Raw genomic sequence first — 20,665 nt, forward strand, 5'->3', positions numbered from 1 at the left:
CTGTTCAGTGTTTGGCAAGGGAAAATATTGTGCTCTAGTTGACTTTTTCAAGCAATAATAATCATTGTCTTGCCTCCTTTCTAGGAACTTCAATGAGTGAAATGGTGAAATCCGATAGACCTGGTTCTATTATTTTGAGTTTTGTCATTTCACTTACTTCAGTTTTTAAAGCATCGGTTTGTCTGGCATAAGGTTTTGCTCAAACACATTTTCCACTACAATATTTTCATCTTATTTTTTACCAGATAATTTTTCATCCAATAGGATTGAAGTTCTTAAGTTCGCCAGCTGATATAATTCCGCTGGCGTCAACCTTGTAGTGTCTTGAAGTGTGGTTCAAAGAGTAAATAAAACCTGAGTTAAAAGTTTTCTCCCAGTTCAGACTAGATACCAGAAACAGAGTTCAAAAAAATTTTTCCTAAAGTACTATGAACTCTTTGTATGAGATTGCTTCTTTCTACAACAGTTTGGACAGCCATTTAATGGAGCATTCTGTTGTGTAATTTGAAGAAACAGGCTAGAGGGCGCTGTTGCTCGCTTAGTTGTAAGAGAATAAAGTTTGTTCATGTTGAAGGCGGCAACCTAAGAATACGCTCTGTATATAGTAATTAAAATATTGTTAAAAACGTAAAAGTGTTCAAATTAGTAAACCCACTGAACCACCATCATTTGATTTGGAGATGCACAAAATTATTACATTCAAACTAGCATTGAAGTTGCGCAGCACGTAATTTATTAGGCATGACAAATGCCTAATAAATATAATACGTACTCAAATGAGTTTTTTAAAACCACACAGCATGTACAATATATTACTAAGAATACGATGTCGATTCACTGAGATTGGATTTTTGTCATTTATAATTCGTACTATAGAAACGGACTAATCTAGCTATACTCCGCAACCATATCAAGAGTAAAATATTTGCGTTAAGTTTAATAGTAAGCCATTTAATTATGTCAGATAATATAATGGTTAAGAAATAACCTTTTGTGAAGGATTTTCTGAAGTTTTCCGTTGATAAATATTTTACTTTTGTAGCAAATTACCAGAATATAACATCAATACCTAACTCCACGAAACAGAACTGCAGAAGAAATGTTCATGGATGATATTTCCAACGTTCATATAGCTGAACAGTTCTAGCTTTAGAACAAATAAGGTAATTACTGTAGAGAAAGAATTTTAAAATTTTCATAAATTAAAATAATTTTTAATTATATTTTAATAATTAGATCCTTTAGTGCAGCATGATGAACGCACCGAGTTAATTTACATAAGTAGAGTATGAACATTAATCAGCCGCAATATAGTGAAATTAAATAAGCTGTATCGTGACGTCAGAATGACAGTGGGCAGGAGCAACTGCAGCATTAAATAAGTGTTACTGGACTTGAATCTCAGTTGGAACCCGAACTCTGAGGCATTAAATTTAGGAAAGAAGACACAATAGTGTAAAATTACCATCAAGTCTAACTTTCTTATAATTTAAAATATTATTTAGCTAGAATGCTTTCGAGCGCAACAGCGGCCAAATCACTTAACAGTGTTTGTTCAAATCCCGGTGAAGGAGTTGCATGCATGAAAACTTTCGCATGTTCCCTTAAGGTACATTGAATATGAGGCATTTTCCATTATTAGATTTGGCATTTTTAGGTAGCATAAGACTACTCCAGAACTCTAAAAAGTAACTGGTGAATTTTCACTATATCTTGTAAGTACCGCAGAGAGAGGGAAAGGGTATAACGGACCCTTTATTTAAATAAAATTTAACATTCACCCCAACTCGTGTTTACAGAATCCAATTGTTTTGACTTAAATCAAAGGTAATCAATGAACTAAGGCTAAAGCAACTAAGTATAGCCTAATGACTTTACCGTATAACTAATGTGCAAGCTGGCTCTGACCAAAATCAGCGTTAGCAAGCCTAATGGTAAGAGTAACAAAACGTTACAAAATACTAATTGCTGGAGAATCAAATTCAGCAACGTGGCCTTCAAGCAAACAGAACACGCTCTGATTGTACCATCCGAAACCTTCCTTTAAATGATCTGTACTTTTTACCTAATCTGAATGTTGCGGAAACTATAAATCTACACTGTGGCAGGAAAATAAAAGTTATTCTGCTAGGATAACACATTAACATAAAATATCTGGTTAGAAATTTAAATGATACTTTGTATCGTTAAAAGAGTTCTTCAAAGAGTCTTCTTCATTTAGTCGCTTGATCAAGTAAATGCATTCTAATTTCAGTTAAACGCTTTTTTAAAAAAATACCGTGTTTAAAATTTACCGTGTAAGCTGAACATTATTGGGTAAAAATTACGCAACGAGAATCGTATCAAGCGGAAATAATTAAGTTATCAAATAAAAAATCAATTCTCGATTCTTCCATCTACTCCCTTAATCCAAGGCTTGATGAGGAGGGAATTCTTCGGTTGAAAGGTCGCATTCAATTTGCAGACTGTCACGAGAATTTAAAACATCCTATTCTATTACCCTCAAAATGCAAGTTTATCGAGTTGATCATCATGGACTCGCATGAAAGGGTATTCCATGCTGGAGTTAATTCGACACTAACTCAGATCAGAGACAAATATTGGATCATTAAAGGAAGACAGCGTGTTAAGACTATCATCAGAAAATGTGTGATATGCAAACGATATAGTGCTCGTCCTGGGGTACAGGATATCGCTTCACTTCCTCCAGACAGAATTCAAGAGTCGCCTCCATTTGCTGTGACCGGTTTGGACTTCGCCGGTCCATTTTTTACGAAAAACAGGCAAGGTAAAGTTTACATGCTGTTGTTAACGTGTGCGGTCACTCCTGCCTTACATATAGAGATAGTAACTGATCTCAGCACTGAAAGTTTTTTGCTAGCTTTCCGAAGATTTTTAGCTCGCCGAGGACTGTGTACCACCGTGTACTCCGATAATGCCAAGACTTTTAAAAGAGCTGATAAAGAACTAAAACATATTTTTAAAACTTTGAGTGACTCATCTGTGAAAGAATTATTTTCTGCTACAGGCATAAATTGGAAATTTATTATTGAGAGGGGTCCATGGTGGGGAGGGTTTTGGGAGCGTATGGTACGAATCATAAAATCCAGCTTGCGAAAAATTATTGGTCGATCATCCCTTACTGTGAAAGAGCTTGAAACAGTGCTCATTGAAATCGAGGCAATGATTAATTGTAGACCAATTACCTACGTGTTTACCGATCCCAATGAACCTTCTCCACTAACACCCTCTCATTTTCTGGTTGGTAGACAATTGCTATGTCTGCCTGCTAATAAAATAACATCAAATAATTTGATTGGGTCAAGAAATTCAATTATTAAACTATATAAATACCATCAAGATATTTTAAATCATTTTTGGAAGCTTTGGAGATCAGAGTATCTTTTTAATCTGAGATCTGCCAATATTTGTCCTCCACACTCTAACGCATCTCAGTTTAAAATCAACGATATTGTCTTGATTCATGACGACAAACATCCCAGAAATCTTTGGACAATAGGTAAAATTTTGGAATTAATGCCAGGCAGAGATGGTAAAATAAGATCTTGCATAATTAAAACACCTACTGGTACCTTAAAAAGGCCTATACAATTGTTATATAATATGGAACTTAACTAATGTTTGTATTTTGTATTTTTAGGTTTGATTCTCCTGACCTTGCTGATAGGTATCATTTAATGTTTTGTAAAATTTTATGTGCTTATAATTATGTATTCATGTGTTATATTTAACCATTTCTCCAGGATTTATTGTCGAAATATTAATTGAATATTCTAGAATATATTATTGAAAGATGAACTTTCCACCGAGTTCAGGTGGGGAGTGTTGTGTAATTTGAAGAAACAGGCTAGAGGGCGCTGTTGCTCGCTTAGTTGTAAGAGAATAAAGTTTGTTCATGTTGAAGGCGGCGGCCTAAGAATACGCTCTGTATATAGTAATTAAAATATTGTTAAAAACGTAAAAGTGTTCAAATTAGTAAACCCACTGAACCACCATCATTTGATTTGGAGATGCACAAAATTATTACATTCAAACTAGCATTGAAGTTGCGCAGCACGTAATTTATTAGGCATGACAAATGCCTAATAAATATAATACGTACTCAAATGAGTTTTTTAAAACCACACAGCATGTACAATATATTACTAAGAATACGATGTCGATTCACTGAGATTGGATTTTTGTCATTTATAATTCGTACTGTAGAAACGAACTAATCTAGCTATACTCCGCAACCATATCAAGAGTAAAATATTTGCGTTAAGTTTAATAGTAAGCCATTTAATTATGTCAGATAATATAATGGTTAAGAAATAACCTTTTGTGAAGGATTTTCTGAAGTTTTCCGTTGATAAATATTTTACTTTTGTAGCAAATTACCAGAATATAACATCAATACCTAACTCCACGAAACAGAACTGCAGAAGAAATGTTCATGGATGATATTTCCAACGTTCATATAGCTGAACAGTTCTAGCTTTAGAACAAATAAGGTAATTACTGTAGAGAAAGAATTTTAAAATTTTCATAAATTAAAATAATTTTTAATTATATTTTAATAATTAGATCCTTTAGTGCAGCATGATGAACGCACCGAGTTAATTTACATAAGTAGAGTATGAACATTAATCAGCCGCAATATAGTGAAATTAAATAAGCTGTATCGTGACGTCAGAATGACAGTGGGCAGGAGCAACTGCAGCATTAAATAAGTGTTACTGGACTTGAATCTCAGTTGGAACCCGAACTCTGAGGCATTAAATTTAGGAAAGAAGACACAATAGTGTAAAATTACCATCAAGTCTAACTTTCTTATAATTTAAAATATTATTTAGCTAGAATGCTTTCGAGCGCAACAGCGGCCAAATCACTTAACAGTGTTTGTTCAAATCCCGGTGAAGGAGTTGCATGCATGAAAACTTTCGCATGTTCCCTTAAGGTACATTGAATATGAGGCATTTTCCATTATTAGGTTTGGCATTTTTAGGTAGCATAAAACTACTCCAGAACTCTAAAAAGTAACTGGTGAATTTTCACTATATCTTGTAAGTACCGCAGAGAGAGGGAAAGGGTATAACGGACCCTTTATTTAAATAAAATTTAACATTCACCCCAACTCGTGTTTACAGAATCCAATTGTTTTGACTTAAATCAAAGGTAATCAATGAACTAAGGCTAAAGCAACTAAGTATAGCCTAATGACTTTACCGTATAACTAATGTGCAAGCTGGCTCTGACCAAAATCAGCGTTAGCAAGCCTAATGGTAAGAGTAACAAAACGTTACAAAATACTAATTGCTGGAGAATCAAATTCAGCAACGTGGCCTTCAAGCAAACAGAACACGCTCTGATTGTACCATCCGAAACCTTCCTTTAAATGATCTGTACTTTTTACCTAATCTGAATGTTGCGGAAACTATAAATCTACACTGTGGCAGGGAAATAAAAGTTATTCTGCTAGGATAACACATTAACATAAAATATCTGGTTAGAAATTTAAATGATACTTTGTATCGTTAAAAGAGTTCTTCAAAGAGTCTTCTTCATTTAGTCGCTTGATCAAGTAAATGCATTCTAATTTCAGTTAAACGCTTTTTTAAAAAAATACCGTGTTTAAAATTTTCTGTTATATCCTTGGAACTAACCTAAACTGAGTTTTTTTCATTACCGTTTGCAATGAACCGTGTGTTTTAGATGGTACAGTTGAAAATTAAACCTCTAGCATGAATCGAATGTTTCAGTTCGGAAGTTACCTAAATATTTAAGTTTTGAATGATCGAGACTGATAAATTGCAGTTGATAAAAGGCAGTTCCATTAGTCGTTCATCAATAGTAACTGCTGCACTTTATTAGTACATTTGCAGTAAGCCAATCTTTCTCCTAATAATTGATTCAAACAACAAGGTGGAAAGTTCTGTTGAAAGAACTTAAGATTTATACTAATGGCAATGAAAAGAATCAAGAAAGGGTGTAATATTAAAGAACTCATTTAATTAACGACTACCGTCGTTCTCAAACAGCTCCGTACTTTACTTGCATTTCCAGGAAAGGAAACAGATGAGCAGAAGAATACAGAACACGTCAAACATTTCTGCAGCTATCTTCTTTTTACCCATGTAGGCAATTATTTCGAATCACCTGTACGTACTCGTTTCTAAATGCTACAAAGGAATGAACGTATTTTAAATTACCGAACAACTGTGTTTTCGCGAACTAATTTGATTATTTAATTAAGGAAATGTAAAAGGAAGAAATTCCCATTTCTTGTTTATTCTTTTCTTGCAGAAGCAACGATGTGACATTGCTAGATATAACAGAAATCACAAACCTTCCCGCTTAATGAATAAATATACAATCCCAGAGAAGTATTTCTTCGGGTTTTGTATCCATATGTGAGCGTTGTATAACAAGGACCGAATTACAGTAACGGTTTATTTATTCAACATAAATAGATGTAAAAAGTGACTTAAATGAATGAGAAAATGTAATTAAAATAGATACAGTTTCAAAAAGTATAATCTCTCTGTTATACTGGAACAGCAAATACTTAATATTACTTACAATCCTTCAAATAAATTATTGCTTTCTAAAATAATTGCATACATGTGCTTGGCTAAGGCGTAATATGCTATGCCGTTCACTAAAATTTAATTACATGTGTTGTTTATTATGAAAAAATATCTGATTTAGTGCAGTGAAATTTTACATTTATAATTATAAATTGGTGATTGAAAGTACGATGCGATTTTGAAATTTATATTTAACAGAACACGATTAAATTTAATTTTATGCTTAATGAATTATTAAGTACTAAGAAATTCTCCAATAGGAAATTTAATTAAATTATCTTTAGCCTAAATATCGTAAATATATAAAATTGTCTTAATATAAGAAATGTTAGCAGATAAACTCGACAAAGCAAAGGTTAATTTATGATGCTATTGTAAATGTATAGCTATGCTTTGTCTGCAATTATCTTCATGCAATGATTCCTAAATACCCCCTTCTTTACGTGACAAAGGCATGCTAAAAGACGTGATAAATACCTTATAATCATTTAACACTACTCCTACTGTATCATTTTAAGACTTTTTTTCTGTATAAGTTTACTTCTGTGTTTAATTTGAAAAGCGAAACATTTATTATTACAATTTCAAATTAAAGAACAATATGTGCACTGATGTCCAATATTAATGTAACAAACATATTTTTAAAACGGCTCAACACGTAATATCTTCCAAAAGCTAAAGGAAAGTGCTTTTTTGCAGTAGTATTGAAATACAAAGTCTATTCGGAAAGTTAAGTGAATTTTGTGTAAAAGAAAAGGAATAAGGTGATAAAAAATATACATGCTTATAAATGTACTACAGTTAGCGCCGCTTAATGTGACCACGTTTGTCCATGATTGTTTTCACAACATTAAGTAATGAAGAAAATATCCTTCAAAATATCAAAGGATTTTAACTAATTTAATACAAGTATAATTAGAGACATGCTATGAATGTCTTCTGCAGCTATTTAATTAGGAAAAAAATCATCAATCAATGACTTCTTGGAACTGCTATTCAAAATTTATGAATTATTCGTATTCATAATGTTTCTGGAAATTATTCGAACGATGTTCCCTAATCTTAATAGTATCTAAGGACATCCCTCATATCATCATAAATACGAAATTGACTTTTCATCTTTAAATATGTCATTGGAAATTCATTCTGCGTCATTTTCTTCAGTGTATCACATATTGCGTTTGGATTTGTTTTAGAAGGCCTCAGTCAAATACCATCTTCTGTCATCGATATTGTAATTTGAGTTTTATTCATAAAAAGTAACTTGAACGTTATATTACTCTCAATTCCTGTTAGCTAGAGGCGTTGTTAGTTCTTCAGCTTCTTTCATTTCATCATTTACTAAATGACTGGCATGTTTAAAATAGTTCTTTATCATCTTTGGAAAAACAGTTTTAAAGCTTAAATGTTACCTTAATTGAAAATCAAGCTGCTTGTAAACGTGTTACTGCAATTTGGCAATTTCTGTACTCTATTTCTATCTGATCTGGCAATTTTATGTTTTATTTTGTAACGTTACTTCAGCTTAAAAATTCATGCTATAATATTTTGATAACATTAGCCGAATAATATTCACAATAAGAGATATATTTTCCATGATTTCGTATACAAATAGGCGGGATTTCGGCAGTTTGATAACAGTATCCGAGTGAAAATATGTGATCACATTAAATGGCGCCTACTGCACTATTTATTTAAGAAATATTGGTACTTAATAAACGCAACAGAATGCCACGAAGTTGCATGCATGAAATTAGATTAATTTTGCAATTTTATTTTTAAATATTTTGGTAAAATGCTGCAAATGACGTTCCAGAAGCCGTTATGAAAAACCATCTGCCGAATCTTAAAGACGGCTAGCTAGAAATGGGTTTGCATTAGGTTATTAATTAGATTATTAGAAATGGGTTTGCATTTGGTTAGAAATTGAAACGACAAGGCAATTCATTATCCACAGGCTGTGAAAAAACATTTGCAGCTTGGAACATGCTAATACGACTAGCCTGTAGCCATCTACTGCTGTGAACTCATTTCAGGTTTGTTTTCTGAAACGTGTGGCTAGAAGGCAAAGAACTACAACTGTTTCTCAGCTTGTTGCCAATCCTTTTTTAAACATAAAAAAGAACATTTGCTTTTTTTTTAAACATAAAAAAGAACATTTGCTTTTTTTTTAAACATGAAAAAGAACATTTGTTTTTTTGTGAAGGAAAACCTACGCATGCATGGGCTTCTTTCCAAAAGACTGTTACTGCTAATAAACTTTTACTTTATACTGCTAATACTGCTTTTATAAACTGATAGTTTTTGCGAAGATAAAATATGATTATTGTTTTGATTTTTATTCTAGTTGCACTTTCAAACAGAGCACAGTGAAGGGAATGGACGATTGAGCACGTCACATAGGCAAAGAAGTGTGATCAGTATTTTTCACAGAGAAGTCTGACTACCTCCTATAGTGTTATTCATTAGCAATAATAAGCTGGAGGAAAGAGCGAAGAACACGATACAGTCAGTCTTTTATTATTGAACGGGACATATACCAAAGCAGAGCTATATGTTAGTTTGAACAGGAACCTGAAATAATTTAGACTATCCTCATAGGCTGCAGACGTTTGCTAAAGAATATTTTACGAATTCGTACGTAGACGTACACGGGCTGAAACGGATATGTACAGATTTCTCTATTCCTTGAGTCCTTTTGTGAATTGATACTGTGAACTTTTATAAACTGATAATTTTTGCGAAGATAAAATATGATTATTTTGCGAGATTATGGCTTGCAATAATAAATATGTACGCTACTTGTACATGGAGAATAATGATTTTGGTTATATAAATGAAGACAATATATTTACATTGCTAATAATAATTTATTTGATGAATTAAGATGGAGGTTATGAGCTGATATCTCTCTCCTCGGCACTTGGTTAAACAAGAGAAGATGGCCCTTTCCTTTAGAGAAAGGATAGACAGTGCCGTGAAAAAAACTAACAATTTCGTCTAAGAATGACAAAATTTTGTCCTAGACTGTGAATTAGACATTAGTTCTCTTGGCTATTAGCAGCCCGCGAAAGGCAATAGCAGCTGGACAACTCTCTTTTTAATCTGCCTCTGCTTCTCAAACAACGTTGCCTTCGAAACATTGATATTAACTGAATAGGTAGCCAGCTAAAAATTTTGCGCGTGATATTCCTTAGACCTAGTATACTATGAGAGCGTGAATTGCTTCGATGATTTTCTCAGAAAAGGGCTGTTTTTCTGCATATAGTGAACTAGCGTATGCTAGCGCTCATATAAGACTCTTGTTCTGTTCTCTAGTATGTTGAGTCACAGAGCACAAGATGACTGCCGACGTGTATTTCCTAGACAAGTGAGAGGAACATGTTCTCTTCCTTTCAGTATAGGGAAAAATGAGCATTATGTCACCTCTATATTATCATAAGACAGTATCATGTTGGGCGTTTCACTGAACGTTTCCGATATAACGAATTAACTCGGCAGTGGTATAAAGAAAGTTTCCTTGGATTTTATGAGAGAATTGTCTGACGAAGTTATCGGTCCGCAATTTATTTCTGTAGACAGAAACAGTAAGCTACATAGAAGTTTGCTTCGCAGACTGTGCTACATTAGCCAGCATTTCCTGGAAAAGGATGATATTCATCGGAAGGGGTAATTATTCATATGAAGCCCGTTAAGAATTACGTTCTAGATGATCATGTCATAATGTGCCAGTTGAATAAAAGTAGAAATTTTTACCTGCGTTAAAATCTGTTTACTCGGAAAAGCGGTATTTATTGGCATGTCAACTTCTCAGGAACATCACGAATCGCCTAGTATGCTTATAATAACCCTAGTTGACAATCTGTCTACCTCTTATTTCTTTATCATTTCAAAAGTAATTCAACTATAAAATGGTGCTGTATTTTAAAAAAGAAATTTATTTCAGAGCTACCGCTTATCTAACTACCTACAACGAATTTGTTTCCTGTATTTCGGCTTTCCCGAATTTTAGACCTTCTGGCTATTTCGTCAGTCATGCACTAAGGAGCATTTTCTTTCAAGCAATATTCTTCATTTTTTCACCCAGTCTCTAAGGCTCTGAAACGATTTGGCTCATTAATACTACAGGAAGTATTTTTGTTTTATGCTACGGACACTAAAAAATGAAAGGATGCTTTACTCACAATGTTTTTTTTTACGTATGGTTTCTGACGCCTATCACGGCTAGAAATACTCGTGTCCTTTCGCGGAACCCAAAGAAACAGAAAAAACTTTAAACCTTGCTGAAGTCAGTTTGCTATATAATATTTTTCCAGGAGTACGGCCTATGTGAATTCTCTCGAGACCAATTCCATCATCACTGCTTCTAAGACTCATTTTTGATAAGTTCATTTCTGAAAAGTATACTCCTCCATTTTATTCTTAATTGCCGCCTGGGTTTCACGCTGATAGCCTTCGATAGCAGGACAATGTTGTCCTATGTATCGTGGACTGACAACTCGCAAGCGACTTCATATTTTGGAGATATTTCTGGATCTCCAGAACCGTATGTGAGGTCCGTGTTAACTTATGTTGTAGATTAAGTATCATTATGCTCTATTCTTCTAGTCTGGTGATTCATCTAGAATTTTGCTTCTAGCTATTCTTTCCTGTTGTTTATTGTTGCTCTCATAACCATTGAAATACGTCATATAAAACAGTACTGAATTTAGGTCTAAACATAGACGGATCTGCCAGAAATATAAATCAAATCTCTGAGCTTAAGAAATATGTACTGCGCTTACCACATCTTTGCGATAAATCACGCTTTAGAGAACTTGGAGTTGAATCTCAAGACTCCGCTTTTTGAAAGCTTCTCCGGCAGAAAACATATACATTCTCACACGTTTTTGCACGATTTAAATCCTTCCCACCAGACACTAATAGGAACAAATCGCTTAAAAGTTAAATTTTTTGAATGTCTTAACTACAGCTACAGTCCCAACAATTTGGATAAGCTACAGCATTTCTTTCTTGGCACTAAAATTTCGTTTTTTAGTTGTGTATCATTATATATCGCTTTGAGGTGGGCATTTTGTGATTTACCAATTCTTATATGAAATTCAGTGAAACTTATGAGTAAACAGAAATGTAAAATATTGTATATAAAGAGAGTACCTTAGAGACATTTATACTGAAGAAATTTCTGTTCTTTTGAATATTTTATGTTCAGTTTTTAAATTGCTGAGTCTATTACAACCTGAATATTTACGCCTTTTGAATTAGTTTGAAAGCACTTGTGTCCGAGTCCTTGAAAGAGTGTTGATTTTTCTAAATTACTGCTCTTCAAACAAAACCCTACTATTTCTAAAATTTATCACAGTCCTTGCACGGAATTCATACACTTATATATTATACTTTGAATTATTTAGTACTTCTTATTGCTAAATTGTTAATTTAACTACATTTTACTGCTAATATAAAAACTTTCCAACCAGACGCTTGCAACCTGTGGTGATACAGGTTTATTTTATCGTAACTAGTTAGCGTGCTACAGAATGGAGTGTACCTTGTTTGTATACTATGCTTTGATTAAGATTTTAAATAAAAGAATGTTTTAAAATTGTTACATTTGATTAGTCGCTGCGAACCATCGGCTACAGATTCCCATCTGATTCTCCGCGCATAATATATGACTATCATCATGAATAGAATTTTGAAGCTTGTGATATCTAATATTTAGTTAGATTTATTCTGAACAATGTACTACATTCTAAATGAATGAATAAGAGATAGTGAATAAAATATAAATCAGATGTTTACATGACATAATTATGAATTGCAAGAAACAATGAAAATAAGAAATGATTAATTGCAAAATCATGTATACCATTTTTATTAGTGTTTAATAATCTCATTTTTTCTAACATGCGGCTAAGAGAAAGAATTTATGGTATTTTCAAACTCCTTTTAACTTTATTACATTCAGAAAAATGCCAAATGTACTCTATTCGTTTTACGCTACATTCATTAATAACATGAAGTAGTGTGACGAGTTAATAATATATAATAATTTCTCAATAGTACAGTAATTCGGTAAAGATCATCTGGACAATACAATATATTTCGTAGTTATGTTTGAATTTCTTAATCATTACATTCACATGTCATATTAAATAACTATTAGTAATATGTAAAACCTACTCTTCGTTTCTTTATCTTTGCAGGAAAATCAACAGGTTTAGTAACAACAACTAGAGTGACACATGCAACCCCTGCAGCTATGTACGCTCATTCAGCAAACCGATACTGGGAAAGCGATGATAAGCTTGCAAAAGACGTCGGAGACAGCAAAAGTGATTGCAAAGATATTGCAAGACAACTGATAGAAGATAACCCAGGAAAGAATTTTAACGTTAGTACAGAGTTTCACAATTTATAGCAATGTATGGCTATAACGTATGGCTTTAGTTTCTCTAAATTTTATGCTTATGAATTGATAAAAAAAACTTTCTTTTCAAAAGCCTTGCTATAGTAAAGTAACAGTTTATATAGTAAAGTATAGTTGCTATAGTAAAAGTAACAGTTGATATAGTAAAGTATAGTTGCTATAGTAAAAGTAACAGTCTAAATCGATACATAGAACATACCTAGCCATGAGATGTTTGTGGTACATGGATATGATTATATCATTGAGTCTGAAATCCATTGAAAATAGGCAACCTACTACAATCCCCTCAGTGTTTTCTTTATTGTGAAATGCAGTTAAAGGGAAATTTTTTCATGCTACTCTCAGCAAAGTGAGCTTTCTCATTCTGTTAGAAATATGATAACTACTTGGATTGTATCAAATGGATAATTTTTCGCCTGCGATCTAGCTATGTAATAAATGAGTTGCACGTATGTAAAGAACCGCCGAATTTGTTGCGGAAAGGCTGTAGCTAGATTTTAGCGTTGAGAACATTCTATCAGACATGTTTAAGCAGCAAAGACCAGACATCTATGTTCGTCAGTCGTACAACCATATATGATCTTAAACGCCAAAAGCAATTTTATTTTTTAAAATTGAACAAGATATTTAAGAATGTAAAGTGTTAATCTTAAAGCTTTCCCAAACAGAAGTGACGGACATTCAACAAGCAGGTACCATTAACATACCTGAAAAAAAGATTTGAGAAATCCCTAGATACCGTCATAACTTATCAAATCATACTGAACAACACTTGAACATAAAACCGCAATAAGAGAAAGAAAATATGATAAATATACGATCCATATGAGTAAACGTACCATCTATCTCTATATATACTTGTATATATATAAATACAGTAAATCAAAATTATAATTTAAACTAGGAGTAACCCCGTAATTCCCTCCTCTCTATTCTAAAAATCGTAATTATTTTCTGAACTCTGGCATTTCTAGATCATTCCATCTTATCTGGCTTACCAACGCTGATAACGTAGCTAATTCGTTATTAACTGATAAATAATAATGCTGATAACGTAGCTAATTCGTTATTAACTGATAAATAATAATGCTGATAACGTAGATATCAGCTGCCAATGCCGATAACGTAGCTAATTCGGAACTTGAACTCAAAATTTAGACAACTGAACACTTTCTAATCTAAACCAAAGCCTTCTGTTGGAGAGCCTCCATATCGGATAATTGCGCGCTTTTAGCTTCAGCTCTCTTGCAGTCAAGACGCAGCTTTGTGCGGGACTGCAATCAAGGCCTACTTTGCTTCATGCTGTTAACTACACCATTATCTAAAATATGATACTCTGTATAAAACTGGTGAGTGCGTATTGCGCCCATGATCATGTGTGACGAAAAATAATTTTCGATAGTTAATTCGTATCCAGCAATAAAAATTATATTCAATTTAGTCACGTCTGCCTTCAAGTCTCTCCTGCGAGTGTTATCTTTCTAACGACGCAATCCATTAAAACGCACAGAACCATCGTCAATCCGTTGCAGCTTACTCTAAGTCATCTTATTATTAATATATATATATATATATATATACGTAATCAAAAAAGACTTTGAAAGTAATATTGATGGCATGGAGACTTTGAAAGTAGAATGCCGATCCATATTGAAAAGCCAACGTGGCAGTCGAGGCGGACTAAATATTCATTTTTATTTCGACTGACATTTTCGCCCACAAATGATTTGGCACTGTAATCGTGCCTATTCAAAAGCATTTACATTTTTCATATTGCTGGGATAGAAAGAGAGCAGTGAAACAGCGATTTAGCAAGAACTCAGGTAGAAGCATAAGTGCACAGGTATCCAGAATGGCAGCTTTTTAAGAGAAACTTTCGATTCCAAATGAGCTACGTCATCAGCGTTGTGCAAGACATATGATGATGCAGATTCATCTAGAAATGACGCAGTCCATAAATAATTCTCGCAATTTTTAAAACAGAGAAGATCTATTGTTAATCATGATTTTGATTACATACTTTTTATCTTGCACACATATTGCTCATAAATCGAAAGAGAGAGAGGATAGAAATCTGATAGCAGTGACAATAATGAGTTAAATGGAAATGTTAGGAATTACGCTTTACATAAATTAGAGTGTATACAAAGTGAGGGATTCTCTATTAATATCTTATCTATTTTTCTGTCTTTCAGGCCAATACATGTGCATGATTTTGAATATACATACTTTAGTAATGAAAAATCAATGTTTCTGTCCATTATGGTTGGTTTAAATGCCTCATGTATGAAAATATGACTGATTATTTACTTTCATTTATCTTTATTATTTTGAAAATTATAAAAGCATTCTGGAAAATTGCCTAAAGACCTGCGGGCGATTTTATAATTAAAAGTGTGCATTTCTTCAACTACTCCATGAAACGAGAGTTGAAAGTACTTTTCACTTTTTAACTTTTTTTTTTTTCCAAAAAAAGAGAAAAATGAATTTCTGACTTATTTCGCAGTAAAGAAAAGTATTATTTTAGGCTCCTCTTAAACGCAAGGGGGCCAAAAGGTTATTCTGTTTCGAAGGCTTGTGAACTCAAAATAGTGTATGAGTAACTAACTATATTGAGCATCTTTTGTTCCTAATTTGCAGAAGAAATAAATAGAATATTAATACAAATATTCAATAAATGGTCTTGAACAAAATGTTTTGATAACAGTTTTCTAAATATCTGGACTAATTAAAACCAAAGCCCATTCCCATGCAAAAAATAGATTATTGAATTATATTTTCCGATAAGCTAAATATGCGTGCATAGTAACGCAAGTGAGAAAAATTGGTTTTTATCAGATTTATTTGTCATTTTAGTATAAAAATGTAAAGTACTCTTATACACAAAATGTTAAACAAAAATGCTTGTAAGACAATTAGCTCTATTTGAAATTATAAAGAAAACATTACCTAGTCACTTTCGAAGTTACCGTATACAGTACTAAATTTACTTCAGTATTAACTCTTTCGGTGTCGGGATAGCTTGAATTGTACGAAACGTAGATGGCCTTAGATCTACATGGATAAGAAGAAACAGCGGAATTCGAATTTAAGAAGTTCTGCAAATAGAATAGCTGTTGCTTGCTAGGTTTCATTTTTTAATCAAAATAGTATAACTTTCTTTACTTAAAATGCAACATCACACCGAATAATCAGAAGATCTTTATAATTTTGTTTGCATTACACTACGAACTGCAGAGTAATAGTAATATATTGAACGAAGTGCGGTCCTAGTAGCAAGTTTCCTTGCCCCATGACCATCCAGATCTCCTCCAGTACCAACTACAAATGGGGACGATCAGCGGCCCGGTCATGACCTTTAAAAAACACCTGAAATAAAACAAAATGTAATTCGAACCACAAGGTATAAGATAATACATGTACGATACCTAAGATATATACGATACCCTACCATATAATGATCTAGGCTAACATACGATAGTACAGGGTGTTAATACGAAGTGCAGGGTTACGGATGATGGCGCTTCATGAATTTCTTTCCTACGGAATACACTAACATTCTTTACAATTAAATTCATTTACAGCAAGTTTCGCGTATGTGATGTGACATTTCCGCGAACTTTTTTAATCGAGGAATAGATTAATTTTCTTAAAACGAACAATAAGACGTTTTCAATGAAATTAAACAATGAGATTACCTACACTTGTTAATTAATTATTTTATTTGTGTTGGCTTATATAAATTTAACACCTATTTTGCTTTTATTTTAGTATAGTGGAACCTCGAGATATGAGCACCTTTATATACGAGAAATTCGACATAGGAGGAAAGTAGGAGCGAAAAATTCGTTTCTAAATACGAGCATTGACTCGAGTAACGAGCAGCGATCTAGGCTGTCGGTATGCGTGGCGCGTTTCCCAATCCGGCTAGACTCGGGGATTACTTCTTTCAGATCACTCAGTGTTCTTTGAACTACGTGTTTGTACATTTGTGAATTAACTGTATTTTACATTTAACGTGAAAATAACTATTTCACGATGCCTTCCCAAAAGATCGTTGTCTCAGATAGTGCTGCAAAGAAAACGAAGGAAGCCATGGAAGTTAAAGAAATCACAGATAAACTTAAGTATGGTGTAAGATTGATGGAATTGGCGAAGACTTACAGCCCTTCGACATCTCGACGATCTGCACTATTCTGAAAAAGAAGGAAGAAATTAAGAAACTTGATGTGACCAATGGAGTTACCGTTACTTCCAGGCACTGTCTAAAACTCCTAGAAGATACTGAGAAGCTGTTGGTGTGGATTAACGAAAAGCAGTTAAATCGGCAGCGATTCGGTGTCGGAAGTTGTCATTTGCGCTAAGACTAAGAATCTGTACTTGGACCTTCTCCGCAAAACACCTGGTACGTCGACTGAAAATGAGATGGTTATGAGAGTTTTGAGGATGCGGAACGGATTAACTAGATTTTCATTATTTTCAATGGGGAAGTTCGTTTCTAGATACGAGAAATTCGCTATACCAGCTCAATGCTAGAACGAATTAAACTCGTATTGTACTTTGCATTCTTAACATTCGTTGTTATATCTAAGTAATGATTTACAAACCAGCAAAACATTGTAGATCATATTTGCACTCCTCCTTAATGCGGATATTATATTCATCGAAACTAATTTAATAACTTTCTTAAAATATAGGTATGCTGTTGCACTCGCATTATTTAAATGGGCGAAAAGATAAAAAGTACAACAAGGCTAATTTTGCTTGTCGTAGGAAAAAGGACAAGCGATACGTATAACTGGAATTTCGGATGTGTCTTCTATCTTGGCTAACTGGAGTTCTGTGTAACTAAAATTTAGTCTTCCAAAACTTTTAATTCCTAATTGCAAAAAACGCATAGTATTTATCATGGAAACGATAAACAAAGTCCTATACAATATTTAAAATCCCAATCAAGACGTAGCCATATATTTTTATTAATACGGAAATTAAGAATTACTTGCATTTATTCTTCTATGCATCCTACCTGTGGAAGCTATTAAAGCTACCATCCATTCTCCGAAATAAACTGACAGCGCAAGAGCTGTTAACAAAGATCGATTTTCTCTAACGTCGTCTTCTCTCATCTGTTGTTATTTATTTTGCCGTAAGGCAAAGGGAATAAAGGTGTTTATTTACAATCGTAAAAGACGTTTTCCATCTCCTCGATTGCGAACTGACAGCGGAAAGATAAAGTCGCATTAGGCTTGTTAATGTCACTGAATACGTGTCTGGTTCGTGCCATTAAACCATCGAATAGATCTTTCGAGTGCTCTTTGTTGCTAAATATATTGACAGAGCAATGTGCATGCAAGGAAGAAATATCATCCAGGTTTTTTTTTACAGGATTACGGATACTGCTCTTCATTTTTTTGGCAGGATTACGGATACTGCTCTTCATTTTTTTGGCAGGATTACGGATACTGCTCTTCATTATGCACTTTCTAAAACAAAGCGCAGTTAGAAATATTTTTACCGAAAACACAAAGTTTGTCATTTTAATTATTCTGCTAATCCTTTTTTGCTTTCCCAAAGACAGGTTATTTTTAGAAAGGGAATAACCATAATGAATTTAAAATAAAAAGCTATTTAATTGTCATTTAGTTCACTCGCAAATAAGAGTTGTTATTTATTTTGTTAGTTTATAGAAAGGTTGTGAAGTTAGTAGTCATGTTACCCATTTACAGCAGAAGGACAATTTTTCACCATTACAGCATTTAACCGTATTAAAGAAGCTGAGGATTTAAGTCAACATTTAAATCTCAAAATGTAAATGTAATATTAAAATTAAGTTGATAAAAAATGTGATTAAATATAATGAATATGACAAAGGAAAAATATATTGGTGATATTAAAAAATGCATGAATTTTGTACCTTTCATCTTTGTTCTGATTATACTTAAATATATTGTCTCACTCTTCTTGTATGCATTTTTCATTATCTAATTACACTGACAAGCTATGGAATCTTTATGTTAATGGTTTAAGTATTCGGGTATAACACCTACTGTTTAGTGTAGCTTCAAGTCACAAGCAACATAAAGAACATTTGAATAAAAATGAGAAAATAAAAAAGCAAAAAATCTTAAAGCTTTCAGATTTGATATTATCCCCAAATGGGACGTTTTTTAGCGTTTTGTGTGTTATCTTTATTTATTAAACATGAAAAAAAGCATATCTTTAGAATTTTCGATATACAGTCTCTCGCACTGGAGATAAAAAGGTTTTTTTTTTTTTTTTTTTTTTTTTTTTGTACAGGTTTACCATTGCTTTCTTTGAAATCGTTGAATTTCTTAATCAAAAAGTCATACATTCTTTACAAAATATGAAATATTTAATAAACCGCATTCCAATTTCCAAATTTGGGCTTCCAAATGCCCCTTATTCGGGTAAAAATGTACGTTATTCAAAACTGGATGGCTCTAGGTACCGTTGTTTTACCACAATGAGAGAAATATGCAAACGTTTACGCAGATTCTTCATTCTTTAATTTCTTTAAATACAATACAGAGGGATAATATTTGGTGACAACAGCTTGAAAAGTGAAACGCCACAAAATGCCAAAACGAAATTAATAGCATTTTTGGGCTAAAAATTATGCATTAAAAATAAAACCAAGAATAAAAATAAATTACTTTCCAATTTATTTAAATATTCTTTGTTAGATTTAGAGTAAAGTTTAAATGCCTATTGTTACACCCTGTATGATTTAAATAAGTTTATGAACAGCATTATTTAAACTATGATATGCAGCATGCTAATATTTTTAAAATATCGTGACTGAAATAAGTAATGATTGTTTCTGGTTTTAGATACTGCATAATGTCAGCGATATATAGCTTGGGGGTTATTTTGACTTCCTTAGTCATATTTAAAAGCTCATACTCATTTAGTATGAAGCCTCTCCATTTCATAAGCTAGCTTTGATTACTACACTGATACATTCAGGCTGTAATAATCGTATTCCTTGAGGTTAGTGGATAGCTCTGCTTCTCCCTAAATATAAGCAGTCGAAGTATCCGAGTCTAAACCATATCTAGACTCATCGTAAAATATCACAAAGTCATTTTTTAATGCTACAGCTTTTGTGTTCTCCATGCTAATACTGACGCAATGAACTCTTTTCTGAAGTAAGCTTACACGGAACAGAATAATTTCTTGTGTAGAGACTTTCCTTATGACGTCGTGTGTGTGCAGACTATTTTTCCTACAAAAGTGTCAGGCGTAGATATAAGCTCCAAGAAAAAATGCCTGGCAGCCTTTCAGTATGTGTAAATTTCAAATAGATATAAGCCTTTTGAAGGATTTACCATTATTTTCTCTCTTATGTCTATCTTACTTAGACATTACTTAAATTACACGAATTCATTTCAGAAGATATATTACAGTTTACGTAAAATATTTCGATATTGCTTCATTTCTATCTTTTCTGACTTACTTATGATTGACATATCGCTTTCCACGGGAAGAATTCCTAATTAAAACGCAAAATGGCAGAATATCTAATTCGAAGATTTTTTATAATTGTATATGCATTTATTAATATTATAAACAAAGAAAATATCAGTGACAACGCAAATAACATAAAATGAACTGCAATAAATGC

At 33.0% G+C, this 20,665-nt stretch overlaps 1 protein-coding gene across 1 annotated transcript in view; it reads left to right on the forward strand.

Moving 5' to 3' along the window:
• Positions 1-20,665, forward strand: part of LOC118189736 (alkaline phosphatase-like) — an 818,836-nt gene that overhangs the window by 629,360 nt on the left and 168,811 nt on the right. The window contains exon 4 of the mRNA XM_085815963.1: positions 12,797-12,984. Within this exon, the coding sequence (XP_085672089.1) occupies positions 12,797-12,984 (188 nt within the window). The remainder of the gene's footprint in view (positions 1-12,796; positions 12,985-20,665) is intronic.

This window comes from Stegodyphus dumicola, chromosome 4, assembly GCF_044657685.1.
Source record: "Stegodyphus dumicola isolate Sdum_Otavi_A_Nest chromosome 4, ASM4465768v1".
NCBI classification, from domain to species: Eukaryota; Metazoa; Arthropoda; class Arachnida; order Araneae; family Eresidae; genus Stegodyphus; species Stegodyphus dumicola.